Source organism: Salvelinus namaycush, chromosome 14 (genome assembly GCF_016432855.1).
Source record: "Salvelinus namaycush isolate Seneca chromosome 14, SaNama_1.0, whole genome shotgun sequence".
NCBI lineage: Eukaryota > Metazoa > Chordata > Actinopteri > Salmoniformes > Salmonidae > Salvelinus > Salvelinus namaycush.
In genome coordinates this window covers 23,255,827-23,275,597 of record NC_052320.1, presented here as the reverse complement: position 1 = coordinate 23,275,597, position 19,771 = coordinate 23,255,827, and the positions used below count along the sequence as shown (strand labels likewise).

Genomic DNA, 19,771 nt, shown 5'->3' with positions numbered 1-19,771 from the left:
TAAGGTTAAAAGAAAGCCATGTTTATTTGTACAACGGTTCTTGGCCTACATTTCACATTTCACGAGTGCATAAAATGTTTTATGTCACAGAGTGGCCAGGCTATGGGTGTAGTCTATACTCTCGTATATTCTTTACTGCAAAATTCACACAAATACATCAGTCTATACCATTTAGGAAGAAAAAGTAGTGACCAAGATGTTCGATTTTTTTAATGAGTTAGACATTATTAGTAGTATCTTTGGTAGAGCACGCATGGCTTGCCTCACTCCGTCTGACAGTCAAACAGTGAGGTTTTGAGACTGTTCATGAAAGTAACAAAGTAATATAATGTTACTTTCTATGCAAAGTAATATTGTAACATAACATTACTTTTGTTACATGTTCTTATAACTAATCACAACACTGCCTAGGACTAAATACCCTTTCAAAAAACCAACAAAAATCTGATAAATAAACAAACTGCAAATTAACTTTTACATTATTGGGGTAATTGTGTGAATATTAAACATTGTACATAATATCGTCTTGATTACAACTAGGGAATCTGGAGGCACTGCATTTCAGACAGGCAGAGGCACAGACTGACAGACAGGCAGGCAGAGGGACAGACAGGCAGGCAGGCAAAGGGACAGAGACAGGCAGGCAGACAGATATGCAGGTAGAGGAACAGACAGAGGCAGAAAGACAAGCAGACAGAGGGCCAGACAGACTACAACATTTATTGGTAGTCCGGCTCACATGTGCTGTAATTCTGTTCTTGACATAATACTTCACTGCCCGCCAGTCCTGCTCTCTGAGGGCTTGTGGCACTGCCTTGATGCATGCAAGAGTCTGCATTCCCTGGAGTAGCTCCAGAGTCCATGAATTGAATATATGTTTCTTCCACTGTCCCTTTCTCCTCCTCACTCCACTTCCTCTTCTTAGAACCTTGGGACAAGTAAACAACAATAAAAAAATATTTGAGGTATTTTTGCTGCGTCACCATACATCATGCTGTGTTTGAATTCTATGCATGTGCTTTTGCTGCTTAACTGAAGTCGTGTGTTATGTTGCATGCTGTTTACAAACTGGATACCTTTTTTTATTTTTATTTTTTACATTTCAGTCATTTAGCAGACACTCTTATCCAGAGCGACTTACAGGAAGGAGTATTTAGGGTTAAGTGCTCAAGGGCACATCTACAGATTTTTTCACCTTGGAGATTTGAACCAGCAACCTTTTGATTACTCACTTAACGCTCTAACCACTAGGCTACCTACCTCCCTTTATTGTGCTACGTCTCCTACCTCCACCCCAGTCTCCACCTGCTTTGGTTCTGCTCTATCCCTATGGGGAATGTAGATTATTCCATTCTCTACCTATTTTTTCATTGAATTGTGAACTTTGTTATGGTGCTTTTGTTGTAGGGAGTATCCCAAAAGGATCAGAGTCCATACTAAATATATTGCCATTTATATTTGATTCAATAAATTGTTAAAATGGCCAAATCTTCTAAGTTTCTTACAGAATTAAGTTTCAGAGCCTCTAGAGAGTTTTAGAGATCTCAGAATAGGAGAGACTATAGAGGCAGCCATGTCCTCCCGTATCCTATGACATGCCCACCCACCAGGGAGCCAGGGCCAGCCAATCAAAATGTGTTTTTCCCATCAAAAAGGGATTTATTACAGACAGAAATACTCCTCAGCACCCCCACCAGCACAAGATGCACCTGTGTAATGATCATGCTGTTTATCATCTTCTTGATATGCCACACAAGTCAGGTGGATAGATTATCTTGACAAAGGATAAACTGCTCCCTAACAGGGATGTAAACAAATTTGTGCATACAATTTCAGAGAAATAAGTGTTTTATGCATATGGAAAATGTCTGGGATCTTTTATTTCAGCTCATCCAACATGGGACCAGCACTTTACATGTTGCGTTTATATTTTTGTTCAGTGTAGAAACAATAATGTTTACTCACTCTCTTACTTTCATGTAGGCTATTTTTGCTTTGACCACATTGATTCGGATGGGGTTTCTCACGATCCGCAAATGCGAGTTGTAGTTGCCATTTACCGATGGGAAAACAAATGCTATTTGTTGAGTATTAGGAGTACAGTAATACTTCAGGCATTTCTGGAAAGCAGTGTTATTTACCCCCTTGATAGTTATGATGGGGAGAAAAATGACTGATGTGGGTGTCCCACCTAGCTATCTTAAGATGATTGCACGAACTGTAAGTCGCCCTGGATAAGAGCGTCTGCTAAAAGACAAAAAATTATAATAAATTGCTGTGACTAAAACTACACTAAAATTGTCCAGAGTTTTAGATAACTAAAACTAACGAGAGATGAAATTACTCAAATGTGACTAAGACTAAAACAGCTGCCAAAATGAACACTGGTCTCGCTGAGTCTCCCTTTAAGAAATTGGAACATTGCATGTAATTGTTGGAGCATGAGTAATGAAATCACAAGTGTGTGGATTACTTGTTCATTTTTAGAGCCACAATTTGAGACTCCTTCAGCAAAGTACCACTTACTAAAGAACAGAGCTCAAAGATCTGGCTTGGCAGGAAATATAAACCACTAATTCACCGACCACAGTCTACACGCAAGGACTAATATGTCTATAATAAAAATGTTTGTGGGAGTAAACAGAGAAACTATTTTGACATGACTAAGTGCTGGAAATGCATGCAGACATTTTAGAATAGTAGAGACTAAAGAGCCAAGTGGAAACAGAAACAAACACATCAATAAGATTAATCTGGGCAGGTTCCTTACCTGATCTTCCTGCCATGGCCTCCTGTGTCCTCTCTGGTGAGCCAATGGAAACACATGAATACAAATTCCTAAATCGCACGGGTCAGTATTGAAATCCTACAACATGCTGTTTGCATATACAGTATCAATTAAACTGTTGGCCCTAAGGTACAGTATGTGTGTGTCATTAATGAATATGTTATGGCTGGAAATTAAAATTGAACACGTTTCTAAAAGCTGCTGGGCCTTAAATGCTTTCATTTCACATCAAAATCTTTACCTTGTGGCTCACATGACCTTCCAGGAGTTTCTTCAGTCAAGTCTGTATCACTCTCTTCATCCAGCGCAACACACTCTGAAATACAAGCAAGCAAGAACATCTCTTAGCAAGGAGAGAGAAATAGACAGGTTGCTCAGAAAAAGTCACCATGACAGGGTTGAGGTACCAGGTTCAACTTGACAGATTGTTACATACCCACTGGACTGATGTGGATCTGGTCAAGACCTTTCCCCTTGAATTCGTTTAGCCTTCCCTGCTCCATCGCCATGAGGACTTTGGTGATTTTTGCCAGCTGAAGTGTTCCCTCAGGTAACCTGTAATATTTATTGTCCATCTGTAGATCATGTCCCAGGAAATCGGCGAGCAGGTCCATGTCGGTGTCATTTAAGTTGAGTACAGTAGACATCATGGTGATGTGTTTACGCAACTTGGTGGACGAGAGGGATTCTGGACATTTAGCCCCACACTTCTTGGCAAAGAGACGCAGGCAGTCTGATCCGCTGAATGATGTTGGACAGCCTGGAATGGCGAACATATAGATGTTCTCCTTCAGAACGCCGCAATGTTCACGCTTCTCTGCAAGCAGCTCCATTGAGTTGATCATTGTAGGGGATAGAAGCACTGCGACTTTCCTTGATCGCTTTCCACGTATTTCTATGCGACTAAAATGTTGGCATAGCGCCCGTTCAACATCTGAGAGGGAGTTCCTATAATCGTCATGTAAAGCAGTTTTGTCTCGAGACACGAATGAGGCCACTGTCATCAGGGAGGCATCCCCTAGTCTTTTTCGGTTAAAGACCGTCATTTGTGACAGAGTGACTTTAGCCAGCTGTGCCCACGTCTTCCTGTTAGGTTCTTTGGAAAGTTGGCTGTAGCATGTTTTCTGTTTTTCTTGAAGGTGGATATGCAGTTTCTTGACATCTTCAGCAAATGTCAAGATCAGTGGAGCATTGAACTTATTTTCTTCAAATGTTTTGTGAGCATGACACGAGATGTGCTCTCTCCAGCATGTCTTATAGATATGTTTGAAGTCCTCTACCTTCTGAGCCTTTTTCTTGTTACCGGAGACCCTAGCCTCACAACTAACTATGTCTGCAACCTTCTGAAGGTTATGGCCAAGTTTTAAGGCTAGTGAAGGTGTCTTTAGTGTATTCTTATCACTGTCAAAGCCACAAACAGCTTTCACAACACTGATTGTGTGGAGGAAGTTGGCTGGATCAATGTATTCCTCCAATCTCATGAGAGGTGATACCTGCTTCCCTTTCAAAACCAGTCTCCCCAGCTCGCGCATTTTCTGCCGTATCAATTCATGATTGGCACGTCTGTGTCCCATGATGTTGTAATGTTGCTCCCCGAACTGGATGATACATTTGTCTCTCTTTATGACATCTACCACCTCATCTTGTGTCATATCATTGACGAGTTTCCACAGTCCCTTGCTTATCCCATCTGGCACAGGTTGTGCATGGGCACAAATAGCCTGCACTCGTGTTTTACCAGGTTTCAGACGTACACCACTCAGTGGGCACCTTTTCATGTGTTTCCATAGGAATTTTCTTTTAAAGAGTCCTTGGCAGTTTGCACAGTGCAAGAAGTCTTTTGGATTTCCATTTGGGGAACTGGTTTGTTTACAAGGAACTATAACACCTTTGCCTTCTCTTATGACTTGCATGTTGTGTGCTCTGTCCCCTCGTTTTCTCAGTATAGTCAGTTGGAGCTTTCTGTCCTTGGAGTTCTTTGGGAAAGAAAGGGCCTTTGCGACTTCAGCTTCACTTTTATGAATCATTTCCAGATGCCGGGCAATTTTTGATTGTGGTTTCTCACAAAAGAGACAGTAATGTTTTTTGGTGTATCTTCTTGATCCATCTTTAGTCTTTGTAACGTGCATGACTTCAAGTGAACTTGTCGATTCTTGCACAGAGGTGTCAGATTCTATATTTCTATGTCTCTTATAAGTCTTTTTTGGACCATCTTTAGGAGCAGATCTTGCTTTGGTGTGGCCTTTGTTCTTCAATACAGTGCAGTGCTCCAAGCTGCTGTCACTGTCACTTTCTGTTCTTGACACACATTCATCTCGTGTTATTTCTGTGCTGCTGATTGAGTCAGCAGAATTATATCCAAGCCTGTCTTTGTCAAGTTGGCCATCTTTAGGTTCCAATCTTGTTTTAATAGGGCATTTGTCCTTCAATGCAGTAAAGTCCTCTAAGCCGCTCTCACTGTCACTTTCTGTTCCTGGCACATATTCATATTCTGGCACATATTCATATTCTGTTATTTCTATGCTGCTGATTGAGTCTTCAGAATCATATCCAAGCACGTCTTTGTCAAGTTGGCCATCTTTAGGTGCAGATCTTGCTTTAGTGGTGCATTTGTCCTTCAATGCAGTAAAGTCCTCTAAGCTGCTCTCACTGTCACTTTCTGTTCCTGGCACATATTCATATTCTTTTATTTCTATGTTGCTGATTGAATCTTCAGAATCATATCCAAGCATGTGTTTGTTGAGCTGAAATCATGAAAACAAATCAGAATTGATACATTTGTTTTACTAAATGCATTGCCTGATCACTGAAAACCTGAACTGTTTTACTCCAACATATCAACTAATTTACTAAACCAATAACTGTGTCCTTATTATTCTGAAAAGGCCTATTTCATGCAATCAAGTAATAAAATAAAACCATGCTCCTTTCTTATTTGTAATCATTCCATTACCTATTCTGTATGCTAGTGTACAGAGTAAAACATGTATCAGGTCTCTAACTTCCTGACTAACTCCACAGCTAAAGGGATGCTGGGATACGGAGACAGATTTGGTCCTTGTGAAAGGAATGAGACTAATTCCATCCCTGTATGACGACCACAAATCAGAGTGGCCCTAGAAATATGATATCCACAGTATCTTGGCCTGAGCTCAGTCTTGCTCGACCTCTTCGGACTCTATGTCACAGCCAGAAATATCAACTCAGGGATAATCTTCAGACCTTAAAGTTTCCGGAATGGTGACTTGCTCAGGTAGATCATTTTTAGAAAGCTAAATGTCTCATTAGGCCCATATAATACCTAGTCACCTCAAATTATTGGCACCCTTGATAAAGAAGAGCAATAAAAGACTATAAACTAAATACAAATACTGAGCTATATTGTTTGCTCCAAAAAGTGTTTAAATTATTATTTTATACTGATATAATTGCTCAGAGAAATAGATTGTTTCAATATTTTTTCTCTCTTAAAAAGATGGGTAAAGATAATTTTGACCCCTCTGTCAAAGTGGTCAAAAGTTTAGTATTTAGTTCCATATTCTTAGCGCACATTGACTACATCAAGCTAGTGACTACACAAACTTGTTGCATTCACGCTTTGTTTTGGTTGTGTTTCAAAGATCATATCCTTAAGACATGCTAACCTCTCACCATTAGCAATAACAGGGGAGGTTGGCATGTCTTGGGGGTCTGATCTTTGTTCTTTGGCCCTAATCTATGGATTTCACATGAGTGGGAATACAGACATGCATCGTGACACATCTCCTTCGCATAGAGTTGATCAGTCTGTTGACAGGATTGTAGAATGTTGTCCCACTACACTTGTTGCTTGATATTGGCGGGAACTGTAACACGCGTTCCTACACGTCGATCCAGAGCATCCCAAACATGCCTGGCGCGTATGCAGGCCAGAAACTGGGAAATGTTCAGCTTCCAGGAATTGTGTACAGATCCTTGCGACATGGGGCAATGCATTATCATGCTGAAACATAAGGTGATGGCTGCTGATGAATGAGCCTCAGGATCTCATCACGGTATCTCTGTGCATTCAAATTGCCATCGATAAAATGCAATTGTGTTTGTTGTCTGTAACTTATGCCTGCCATACCATAACCCCAACGCCACAATGGGGCACTCCATTCACAACGTTGATATCAGCAAAATGCTCGCCCACACGACACCATACACGTGGTCTGCGGTTGTGAGGCTGGATGCATGTACTGCCAGAATCTATAAAACGACATTGGAGACAGCTTATGGTAGAGAAATTAACATAAAATGCTCTGGCAACAGCTCTGGTGGACATTCCTACAGTCAGCATCCCTCAACTTGAGACATTGTGGCATTGTGACAAAACCGAACATTTTAGTGGCCTTTTATTGTCCCCAGCACAAGGTGCACCCGTGTAATGATCGTGCTGTTTAATTAGCTTATTGATACGCCACACTTGTCAGGTGGATTGATTATCTTGGCAAAGGAGAAATGCTCACTAAAAGGGATGCAAACAAATGTGTGCACAAAATGAGAGAAATGGGCCAGAATTCACCCAACTTATTGTGGGAAGCTTGTGGAAGGCTACCCTAAACATTTGACCCAAGTTAAACAATTTAAAGGCAATGCTACCAAATACTAACTGAGTGTATGTAAACTTCTGATCCACTGGGAATGTGATGAAAGAAATTAAAGCATAAATAAATAATTCTCTCTACTATTATTCTGACATTTCACATTCTTAAAATAAAGTGGTGATCCTAACTGACCTAAGACAGGGAATTTTTACTAGGATTAAATGTCAGGAATTGTGAAAAACTGAGTTTAAATGTATTTGGCTGAGGTGTATGTAAAGTTCTGACTTCAACTGATATATAAATATACACACACATATAAATAAATAAAACTCAGCAAAAAAAGAAACATCCCTTTTTCAGTACCCGGTCTTTCCTAGATACTCCAAATAACTTAACAGATCTTCATGGTAAAGGGTTTCAACACTGTTTCCCATGCTTGTTCAATGAACCATAAACAATTCATGAACATGCACCTGTGGAACGGTCGTTAAGACACTAACAGCTTACAGACGGTAGGGTAGGCAATTAAGGTCACACTTATGAAAACTTAGGACACTAAAGAGGCCTTTCTACTGACTCTGAAAAACACCAAAAGAAAGATGCCCAGGATCCCTGCTCATCTGCGTGAACGTGCCTTAGGCATGCTGCAAGGAGGCATGAGGACTGCAGATGTGGCCAGGGAAAGAAATTGCAATGTCCGTACTGTGAGACACCTAAGACAGCGCTACAGGGAGACAGGACGGACAGCTGATCGTCCTCGCAGTGACAGACCATGTGTAACAACACCTGCACAGGATCAGTACATCAGAACATCACAGGTACAGAATGGCAACAACTGCCCGAGTTACACCAGGAACGCACAATCCCTCCATCAGTGCTCAGACTGTCCTCAATAGGCTGAGAGAGGCTGGACTGAGGGCTTGTAGGCCTGTTGTAAGGCTGGACCTCATCGGCAACAATGTCGCCTATGGGCACAAACCCACTGTCGCTGGACCAGACAGGACTGGCAAAAAGGGGTCTTCACTGACGAGTCGCAGTTTTGTCTCACCAGGGGTGATGGTTGGATTCGCTTTTATCATCGAAGGAATGAGCGTTACACCGAGGCCTGTACTGGGGAGCGGGATCGATTTGGAGGTGGAGGGTCTGTCATGGTCTGGGGCGGTGTGTCACAGCATCATCGGACTGAGCTTGTTGTCATTGCAGGCAATCTCAACGCTGTGCATTACAGGGAAGACATCCTCCTCCCTCATGTGGTACCCTTCCTTCAGGCTCATCCTGACATGACCCTCCAGCATGACAATGCCACCAGCCATACTGCTCGTTCTGTGCGTGATTTCCTGCAAGGCAGGAATTCCAGTGTTCAGCCATGGCCAGCGAAGAGCCCGGATCTCAATCCCATTGAGCACGTCTGTGATCTGTTGGATCGGAGGGTGAGGGCTAAGGCCATTCCCCGCAGAAATGTCCGGGAACTTGCAGGTGCCTTGGTGGAAGAGTGGGGTAACAGCAAGAACTGGCAAATCTGGTGCAGTCCATGAGGAGGAGATGCACTGCAGTACTTAATGCATCTGGTGGCCACACCAGATACTGACTGTTACTTTTGATTTTGACCCTCCCCTTTGTTCAGGGACACATTATTCAATTTCTGTTAGTCACATTTCTGTGGAACTTGTTCAGTTTATGTCTCAGTTGTTGAATCTTATGTTCATACAAATATTTACACATATTAGGTTTGCTAAAAAATAAAAGCAGTTGACAGTGAGAGGACGTTTCTTTTTTAGCTGAGATATATATATTTATATATTTTTTAATGAAATCTTATTTACAAAAATCTGCAAGGAATAAGAGAAAATCCACAAATCCAGATGTACAAAGCTGATACAGACATACTCAAGACAACTCAAAGCTGTAATCGCTGCCAAAGGTCCTTCTACAAAGTATTGACTCAAGGTTGTGAATACTTATGCAAATTAGATGTTTATCCTTAATTTTCTATACATTCGCTAACATTTCTAAAAGCATGTTTCACTGTCATTATGGGGTTGTTTGTGTGTGTAGATGGGACATTTTTTTGTAATTTTATTTGTCACATGAGGCCGAATACAATAGGTATTACCGTGAAATGCTTACTTACAAGCCCTTAACCAACAATGTAGTTAAGAAAAATACGAGTTAAGCAAATATTTACTATACTAAAAAGTTACAAAATAACAATAACGAGGCTATGTACAGGAGGTACCGGTACAGAGTCAATGTGTGGGGGTAGAGGTTAGTCGAGGTAATATGTAAAGTGACTATGCATAGATAATAACAGCGAGTAGCAGCAGCGTAACAAAATGTGGAATAAGTCAAGAGGTATGAATACTTTCTGAAGGCAGAAGGGTTTTTGAAAATCAGGAAGGCAGAAGTCTCTGCAGAATTGCAGTTCACAGTCAGCCTAAAACATGACATAGTTGCTGCTGACACACAATGGAAGTGAAACAAGCTCCAAAATGGCTATTGTACAAGTATCCCCAAACATTTCTCCCAAAACACAAGTGGTTACAACTTTGCAGGACTTAAACAATATCAGCCATGTTGTGTTGTGATATACAATGATACTTACAAATACACTCTCCACTTCTCTGGTTGAAGAAGATGTATTGTCCATTTCTGAGCTTGACTGAAAAGAAAATCTAAAAATAACCATTTCAGGTAATGAAATGACAACACTCATATCAGTGACTTGCATCTTATGAGAGGTTGAACTGACAGTCTTCCAAAATAAAAAGGAAGCAAAGCTCCTTACTAGCAAAAGTGACACAGACAAACTGAAATCTTAGAAGACAACATCTAGGTTAGGGCTATTCAAATGGCGGCCAGCGGGCAAGATGCGGCCGTTTACCAATTTAGATTGGCCATTTGATCAAACATTATTATTTTTTTTAATTCATCAGCTAAAAATCCATGCAGAAATCCAATGTTTAGTGCCAAAATTAGCTCTCGTTCAATATTCTTCAATGGGAGAATCTGTTTTCCTATAGTCCTGCCCATTAAGTGCTGTCAATCAATAGCACTAAGATACCAGTTACAGCCAATCAGAGCTGCTAACAGGGGTACAGGGTCTGTCTGCCCGCCTATAGGTGGTATGGACTCTTTCACCGCAGATGTGACTACACTGCCTGAGCGTGCTTTGCGCTAAACTATGCGGTGAGTTAAAGAATGCAACGGACTCAGTTATGGCCATCATAAACTTTATCCGATCAACATGTAGCCTTCAACATTGCTTGTTTCTTAGTCTGCTGAAAGACATGTCTGCTGAGCATCATGATTCAGTGGTTAAATAAGGGTAGGCCTAACGCTCTCAAGAGAGTATGTGAGCTTAGGGAGGAGAGAGTTGCTTATCTCCGCGACTGCTGTCAGAAGAAACCCATCACATCCTAGCGAAAAATAGTTTTTTTGTGATATCTTCAATCACTTGAATGGACTTAATTTTGGACTACAGGAGAGGGACAAAACAGTTAATGACATTAATTAAAAATGGTCTGCTTTTCCAAAGAAATTTGGGTAACACTTTACTTGACACCCAATATCATAACACGTTATGGCACGGTCAAAACTAGAGGTCGACCGATTAATCGGAATGGCCGATTAATCGGGGCCGATTTCAAGTTTTCATAACAATCGGAAATTGGTATTTTTGGGTGCCGATTTGCCGTTTTTTGTTGTTGTTTTTTTACACCTTTATTTAATCTTTATTTAACTAGGCAAGTCAGTTAAGAACACATTCTTATTTTCAATGACGGCCTCGGGACGTTCTGCCTCGTTCAGGGGCAGAACGACAGATTTTTAACCTTGTCAGCTCGGGGGATCCAATCTTGCAACCTTACAGTTAACTAGTCCAATGCTCTAACACTGATTACATTGCACTCCACGAGGAGCCTGCCTGTGCCGCGAATGCAGTAAGCTAAGGTAAATTGCTAGCTAGCATTAAACTTATCTTATAAAAAACAATCAATCAATGACTATCATTGCTCCAATATGTACTTAACCATAAACATCAATGCCTTTCTTAAAATCAATACACAAATATATATTTTTAAACCTGCATATTTAGCTAAAAGAAATCCAGGTTAGCAGGCAATATTAACCAGGTGAAATTGTGTCATTTCTCTTGCGTTCATTGCACGCAGAGTCAGGGTATATGCAACAGTTTGGGCCGCCTGGCTCTTTGCGAACTAATTTGCCAGAATTTTACGTAATTATGACAACATTGAAGGTTGTGCAATGTAACAGGAATATTTAGACTCATGGATGCCACCCCTTAGATAAAATACGGAACGGAATAAACGTTTTGTTTTCGAGGTGATAGTTTCCGGATTAGTCAAAGGTATATGGTTTAGAGAGAAATAGTCGACGCGTTATAATTCCTGTAATAACTTGCGGCTGAACTTGACAGGGGTTCCTTCGTTATTTTACCGTTCATGTCTTCCATAGAGAATGTCTTGATCTACTTCAAATAAGGTCTGTGTTTCGTGCAGGCTTAAACCGCCTCGACGTTTTGATACCCGTGTAAATCTCACTAGGATAAGGTAACGTTTGTCAACATATTTTCATAAATCCACTCTACCAAAAAAAAAGATCTTCGCTTATATTTAGCCAATATTGATCAGAGTTACCTTGTCCTATGGATATCTACACAGTTATAAAATTGGCAAGGTGGTGTAAGCCTACACGAAACACAGACCTTATTTTAAGTGAATCTAATAATATCCTATGGAATAAATGAAGGAACCGCTTTTTAGATTTTGCTAGAAGGTGTCATGGGAATTATGACTCGCACTTTGGTCGTCAATTCTTACCATGCCCATTATTAAAATAGGATTTCCTGCATATAGAAATGACAGTTTTTGTTTTCAACATTCATCACAGGTAACTTAAACTCTATTTTTATTCAAACAGTTGAGAGTATTTGTCTCCTAAGCAGACTCTTCAGTATCATTGTCACTTCAGAGCTGTGTGTGTGTGTGTATTTATGTATTATATTAAGTTAAAATAAAAGTGTTCATTGTTCATTCAGTATTGTTGCAGTTGTCATTATCACAAAAATGTGTGTGTGTGTATGATATATATAAAACTTTTTTTTAAATAAATAAATCGCCGATTAATCGGCATCAGCTTTTTTTGTCCTCCAATAATCGGTATCGGCGTTGAAAAATCATAATCGGTCGACCTCTAGTCAAAACCATGTCAAAATATGTCATAACAGCTAACATAACTTTTCATAACATAGTCATAACAGTCATTGCATCATTTTATGGCTGGTTATGTTCAAATGTGTTTTTTTCCTGCCAATAGCTTTAATTTAGTTTGTTGTTGTAACAAATTCTTTAGTCATATTTTTTTCTCCATCATATTTTAAATAACTTGTCATAATAAAGCATTATGATCATTATGACCTTCATAATCATATAAGCCAGGTATGCCTATCACGTACTTTCCCTTATGTCAGTCATCAGTCAAATAGAGGGTGTCTTGTCCTGTTCCTTAAATCTGCTCCTGCATACATCCCAGTCATCAGAAACAAAGCATTTGGGTAGGTGCATGTCTGACATCAATGTGTGCACAATTACAATAATAATTTAATATGGTCAATTTCAGAAAATGTTTGGTAACATAAACATACTACTGACAAGTAGGCTATGGTGTAATGAAATGTTTTGCTTTGTGTGGTAGGTTGTGGGTTTTGACACTTATGTAGGTGTCATAACCAGCCATAAAATAATCTAATATGTCACAACAGGTGTAAATATGCCAGGTTATGGCAAGTTATGTCAGCTGTTATGACATATGACATGGTTATGACCGTTTCATGACGTGTAAGGACGCTGGGTGTCAAGTAAAGTGTTACCGAAATGTTGTATTTTCCCAAACAACTTTGCAACGAGATTTGGTGAGTTTAATCTCCCCACAGAGGTGATGCATTTGGTTAGGGACATGTTCGATACTGAAGGGGGGGGCACTTCTATGCGAAAGCTAAACAGGTGCCGACGTCACTCAATGAGGGTTCCCTCCAGCTGTAGACATGCAAACATCTTATCTGAGGCAGGCACTTAAGTCTGTGGGCTGTGCAATGTTTTGGACTGAGCATATTACTGCAGAGTAATTCCCAAACATGACAGCACTGGCGTTTTTTCTTTTAACGGTGTTTGGATCAACATACACAACATATAAATCCAGCTTCTCTCACATGAAAACAAACACTGTTCTTCTCTGTCAAATGTGCATCAACAACACTGCGGGTTGCCCTGAATTAATTTGTGCCAAATGTTTTGCTCTTTCACAATTTAAAAAGTGCATCCAACTTGGAATTCTAACTCGGAAACTCTGGCATCTTTCTACAGCTCAGACTTTCCAACCTGAAGATTACTGACATTGTGATTTGACCCTGTTTTTTCCCCAAGTTCCCAGTTGTCTTGAAAGCACCATTAATGTTTCTGCACTTTAATGTTCCATCATTATGCAGTTTTACATATTCATAAGCATGATCATTTCATACTTCAAAACATGTTCATAACAATTATCAGATTATCGTGAACCATCATAATAACATGGCCTGTGCATTGTAACAATTAATAACCCCTTACATTGTCAGGTTAATAATTTTACTGATAAAAGTCTTTACAGTTTGAGTAGAATACCTCTGACTTTTATTGACAAATATCTGTCAAATAGGACACAATGCGTGATTTCTGATTGTCTAGTTTTCTGGATATTACAAAAGGTGTACCGCAGGGATCAGTATTGGGACCCGTTTTCTTTCCCATTCATATAAATAATATTGGTCTCTGTTAAAACTTGTAATATTCATCTGTATTCAGATGACACTTATGTATGCCATTGTTCCAACTGTTGACAAGGCTATATTAGAGCTGCAATTTGACTTTGTTGCCTTACAAAACAGCCTGTTTGGTTTAAACCGTGTTCTTAATGCGGGCAAGACACAATATATGTTGTTCTCTAATCCTCGCAAACAAAAAACATTTGACTACATATTTATTCATTGGTTGGTTCTCCCATCAATCTGGTTCCCGGCAATAAATATCTGGGCATTTGGATTGACAAGATTTAATGTTTAAAAAAAGATATGAATGAGCAGGTTAAAAATCTACGATTTAATGTGGGCTCCTTTATAGAAATATATCTTGCCTCTCCCTAAATAGCAAGAAGCAGATTGTACATTGAACTTTTGTGCCAGTTCTTGATTACGGTGACACCATTTACCAGACTGCAGCAGCCATTACTGTTAAACCTTTGGATGCCATGTCTCCCATAGCACCCTTCACAGGTGACAGTTTCAATACTCACCACTGTATCAAAAGGTTGGCTGGTCCTCATTAAAGTCCCGTAGATCACTTAATTATTACCTTTTTGTTTACAAATTTCTACTACACAAGCTTCCGACTTATCTAACTTCACTGTTCAAATATAAAAACATGAGATACCAAACCCGTCCACAAGGTCGGTTGAATCTTAAGGTTCCTCGGGTCTCCACCGAACTAGGTAAATCCGCGTATAGTTTTAAAGCACCTCATAGCTGGAACCAACTATAAAATACATTACAATTGCATGTTCTGGTGCCACTGGCAATTTAAAATATTGATTGGGGACCTGCTTATTGAGGAATGTAATAGTTTTCCTTGAATATTTGTGTAGTGCTTTATTTTACTTGTTTCATATTGTATTTGATTTTTAGATTTGTCTTATGAAATTATATATAGAGGGCTCCCTTGTGAAAGAGAACCTCATCTCAATGGTGACTCCCTGCTAAAATAATGATACAATTAAATAAAATTAACTGGCAACATTGCCCAGCCCCTCAACCCAAAACAGAGAGAGGTAGGGAACTGGCAGTAATTAGACACTGAATGCATGTATTCACTAGGAAACAACATTAATACATGTAGCTAAGGATGCACAATAAATTAATTGGCTAGCAAGCCTACATGAAGCAGAAAACAACTAGCTGAATGTCGAATGTTTTTAATCAGATAATGTTACAATATCTTACCTCCACACCAGTCGGGAAAGAGTGCTTTGTCCTGCTAAAGCGTCAATTGGCCTGTTTAGTCCCTGAAAGAAAACGGATTGAAAAAGATGATTTGCAACATTTCCTGGCTAGCCAAATCACCAATTCAGGATTTAAAAAATAAGCGGTTCTTTGTAGTTGACACATTCCTGAATTTACAATTAACTAGTTAGTTTAACTTTGGTTGTTTATCTAAACACCGCCTGCTGGCGATCAGTAGGGACATAAACGTTCAGCCTGCTGCAGAGACCCTATCTATGGTCGCTCTAGTCTAGAGCCCTGGTTAAATTGTGTTTATGAGCATTTTTTACATCTCTAAATGGATAAACTTGTGAGAAATGTGATTATTGAACAAATCTGTGAGTTTGTGTAATTTATTATCATGCTAAATTAAGATATTTAATTATTTTGCCATATGAAAATAACAAATAAAATATAGGTTTATATCTAATTCATGTATATTACGCTACTTTCCATGACGTGGACAGTATATAAACTGTGTGTTACTACTACATTACACAAACTGACCACATCGAATGGGGGTAGGGTTACACATGCTTTTTACCTCAGATTGGTGATGTTAGTATAAAAGTTTATCGTCAACACGATGACAAAATATCAATTGCTTAAAACAGATCAATATATTTGGTGTTGTAATGTTGATTTTGTCATACAATCTGGGGGTAGCATAATTTAGAACGCTAATAACATTTTATTTCTCAAATGGCGCAGATAATTCGGGCGGTCTATATAAAAGTCGATGACTACACAACAATTGACGGAATTGAAAGTCAAACGATTACTTAAATAGCAGCCAACCGTTGTCAATGTTGATACTTTATGGCGGGTCGTGATTCGTTGTAAATGAACTAAACAGAAAAAGTGTTGTATTCCCTTTTTCATGATGGCAGCCTCCCGAAATCAACATCCGCCATTTCAAAATATAGATAGAAGCCTTATACAAATTCTCATCTAACCAACCATGTACAGGTTATTCCAAGTTAACGTGTGGCCTTTGAATAGCGTTAGTTTAAACAGCGCTACACCCCAAACGTTTACCCCCTGTTCTATTGATTTCAGTATGATATCGATGGAAGTGATTAACAGAAAGGTATTGTTACACTTACCTCGTTGGTGACCTACTTGAATCAAAATGCAACGCTTCAAATTGTAACTAGCGGTCTTCTACAAATTGTCCTCCAACCAGTGATATACACATTATTCCGTGTGATTTTTGAGTGTGTGAGATTTAACAGCACGTGCAACCTAATCTTCCCCCCTCTCGGGCAATTAATTTCAACATAACAGATTGGAGTGATTGACAAAACAGTGTTGTGTTTCTCTTTTTGTTTTGGTGACCCCCATATCCAAATGCAACATTCCAAAATGCAGCTGACTGTTGTGAAGGGTGTCCTCTAACCAGTAAAGTAAAATTATCCTCATTCCATGTGGTTTTTGAGTTGTGGTAGTTTGAACAGCGCATATTCCCCCATCGATTAATGATGTATTACCACTTGACAAAACTGGGTTTTGGTGAAGAGGGGTTTATAGGGTGCTCGTTTAAAAAAATACAAGTAATATGATTACTATTGTTGCACATGTAAGTATAGATAGTAAATTGTATGTTTAGGTTTTCAATATATCACGAACTGTTTCTGCATATTGGTTATTGATTTGGACACTTTAAAACTGTTGGACATTGGGCTATTTATTAATGTCTTGTCAACAGGAAGCAGCGGCTGCATCATTTTCAACTAAAGTTATATAAATATAAATTGAACTTAACATTTAATTTAATGGTATTGTACTGCTAAATGAGTCCAAAAACTTGCAGTGATTTATTTATTTTGATGATTTACCAAGAATCCCCAAAACGGGTTTTTCGTCCCTACATTACTAATCGGACGGTAGTGTCCAACAACGTAAGCTAACAGTAGTTAGCTAGATAGCTTGCTTGCTTGGCAAGTGGGCTGATGTTGAAAACACACTCAGCGTTGCATGCCCCAATGATCAGATTAAACATTCAAATGAAAGTAATTTGTTGAATAAATAAACGTTGTACTCACATTTCATGAAGTTGATCTTTGTTATTCTAGCGAGAAAGCGTTCTCCCAAGAAATCTTCTTCAAATGAGTGTGGCAGATCACAACTAACAGATAGGTGCTTATAGCGCCACCTTCTGTACTGGAGTGTGAGGCCTTCCTTATTAATCGAGGCTATTAAACTTCTTAAGGCTAGGGGGCAGTATTTTCGTTTTTGGTCAAAAAACGTACCCATTTGAAACTGCCTATTTCTCAGCCCCCGAAACTAGAATATGCATATAATTGTCAGATTAGGATAGAAAACACTCTAAAGTTTCCAAAACTGTCAAAATTTTGTCTGTGAGTTTAACAGAACTGATATTGCAAGCGAAAACCGGAGGAAAATCCAATCAGGAAGTGCCACTTTCTTTGAAACCTCTCTGTTCTTATGCATCCCTATTACCCATTTAAAGGGATATCAACCATATTCCCTTTTCTATGGCTTCCCTAAGGTGTCAACAGCCTTTAGATATAGTTTCAGGCTTTTATTTTGAAAAATGAGCGAGAACCATCACATTGCGTAAGTGGATAGGTGGGGGCTCTCAGAGTGAGTTGTGCGCAACAGAGAAAGGCAGCCATTGTTACTCCCGGTCCTAGTGAAAAACCAACACTCCGGGTTGATATATTATCGAATAGATATTTGAAAAACAACCTGAGGATTGATTATAAAAAACGTTTGACATGTTTCTGTGGACATTATGGATATTATCTGGAATTTTTGTCTGCGTTGTCGTGAACGCTTTTTCCTGTGGATTTCTCAGCATAACGCGCAAAACGAACGGAGGTATTTGGATATAAAAATATCTTTATGGAACAAAAGGAACATTTGTTGTCTAACTGGGAGTCTCGTGAGTGAAAACATCCAAAGATCATCAAAGGTAAACGATTAATTTGATTGCTTTTCTGATTTTTGTGACCAACTAACCTGATGCTAAGTGTACTTAATGTTTTGTCGAGCGATCGATAAATTTACACAAACGCTTGTATTGCTTTCGGTGTAAAGCATAATTTCAAAATCTGAGACGACAGGTGGATTAACAAAAGGCTAAGCTGTGTTTTGCAATATTGCACTTGTGATTTCATGAATATGAATATTTTCTAGTAATATTATTTGACTGTGGCGCTATGCTATTCAGCGTTGCTGATGACAATTGTCCCAGATCCGGGATGGGTTGTTCAGAAAGGTTAAAACTTCTTTGGGACTAGGTGGCAGTATTGAGTAGCTTGGATAATAAGGTGCCCAGAGTAAACTACCTGCTACTCAGGCCCAAAAGCTAGAATATGCATATAATTAGTATATTTGGATAGAAAACACTCTGAAGTTTCTAAAACTGTTTGAATGATGTCTGTGAGTATAACAGAACTCATATGGCAGGCAAAAACCTGAGAGAAAATCCAACCAGGAAGTGGGATATCTGAGGTTTGTAGTTTTTCAAGTCATTGCCTATCGAGTATACAGTGTCTATGGGGTCATATTGCACTTCCTAAGGCTTCCACTAGATGTCAACAGTCTTTAGAACCTTGTTTGAGGCTTCTACTGTGAAGGGGGAGAGAATAAGAGCTGTTTGAGTCAGGTGTCTGGCAGAATGCCATGCGCTCAGTCAGGCGCACGCCCGTGAGAGTTAGCTGCGTTCCTTTTCCTTTCTAAAGACAAAGGAATTGTCCGGTTGAAACATTATTGAAGATTTATGATAAAAACATCCTAAAGATTGATTCTATACATCGTTTGACATGTTTCTACGAACTGTAATATAACTTTTTTGACTTTTCGTCTGAACTAAGCGATCGCGCATTGAGCATTTGGATTACTGGGCTAAACGCGTGAACAAAAAGGAGGTATTTGGACATAAATGATGGACTTTATCGAACAAAACAAACATTTATTGTGGAATTCCGATTGTGCATTCTGATGAAGATCATCAAAGGTAAGTGAATATTTATAACGCTATTTCTGACTTTTGTGACACCTCTCCTTCTTTGGAAAATGGCTGTATGTTTTTCTGTGGCTAGGTGCTGACCTAACATAATCGCAAGGTGTGCTTTCGCCGTAAAAACCTTTTTGAAATCTGACACAGCGGTTGCATTAAGGAGAAGTTTATCTATAATTCCATGCATAACACTTGTATCTTTTATCAATGTTTATTATGAGTATTTCTGTAATTTGATGTGGCTCTCTGCACTTTCACCGGATGTTTGTTTGAGACAATGCATTTCTGAACGTAACACACCAATTTCAAATATGAGGTTTTTGGACATAAAGATTAACTTT

The 19,771-nt window shown here is 39.3% G+C and overlaps 1 protein-coding gene across 3 annotated transcripts; it reads right to left on the bottom strand.

Annotated features, from left to right (window-relative positions):
• LOC120059284 lies at positions 1-17,565 on the bottom strand. 3 transcript variants are annotated; one of them, XM_039008219.1, is made up of 7 exons: positions 17,488-17,565; positions 15,404-15,465; positions 9,959-10,028; positions 3,225-5,532; positions 3,030-3,104; positions 2,771-2,803; positions 1-928 (listed from the first exon to the last, which is right to left on the bottom strand). In XM_039008219.1, the coding sequence occupies exons 3-7, from the start codon at positions 10,001-10,003 to the stop codon at positions 720-722; spliced, it is 2,670 nt and encodes an 889-aa protein (XP_038864147.1). In that variant the 5' UTR covers positions 10,004-10,028; positions 15,404-15,465; positions 17,488-17,565; the 3' UTR covers positions 1-719. The 3 variants fall into 3 exon arrangements, with proteins under 3 accessions (XP_038864147.1, XP_038864145.1, XP_038864148.1); XM_039008217.1 differs by having other exon boundaries at positions 9,959-10,015; XM_039008220.1 differs by lacking the exon at positions 9,959-10,028.
• Between the last annotated feature and the right edge of the window lie 2,206 nt (positions 17,566-19,771).

Coding starts and splice junctions, on each gene's coding strand:
- LOC120059284 (XM_039008219.1), bottom strand. CDS start 10,003: ATGGACAATACATCTTCTTCAACCAGAGAAGTGGAGAGTGTATTT. Junction 3,105..3,224: donor GATCCACATCAGTCCAGTGG/GTATGTAACAAT, acceptor CTTGTATTTCAG/AGTGTGTTGCGCTGGATGAA. Junction 929..2,770: donor GGCCATGGCAGGAAGATCAG/GTAAGGAACCTG, acceptor ACTTGTCCCAAG/GTTCTAAGAAGAGGAAGTGG.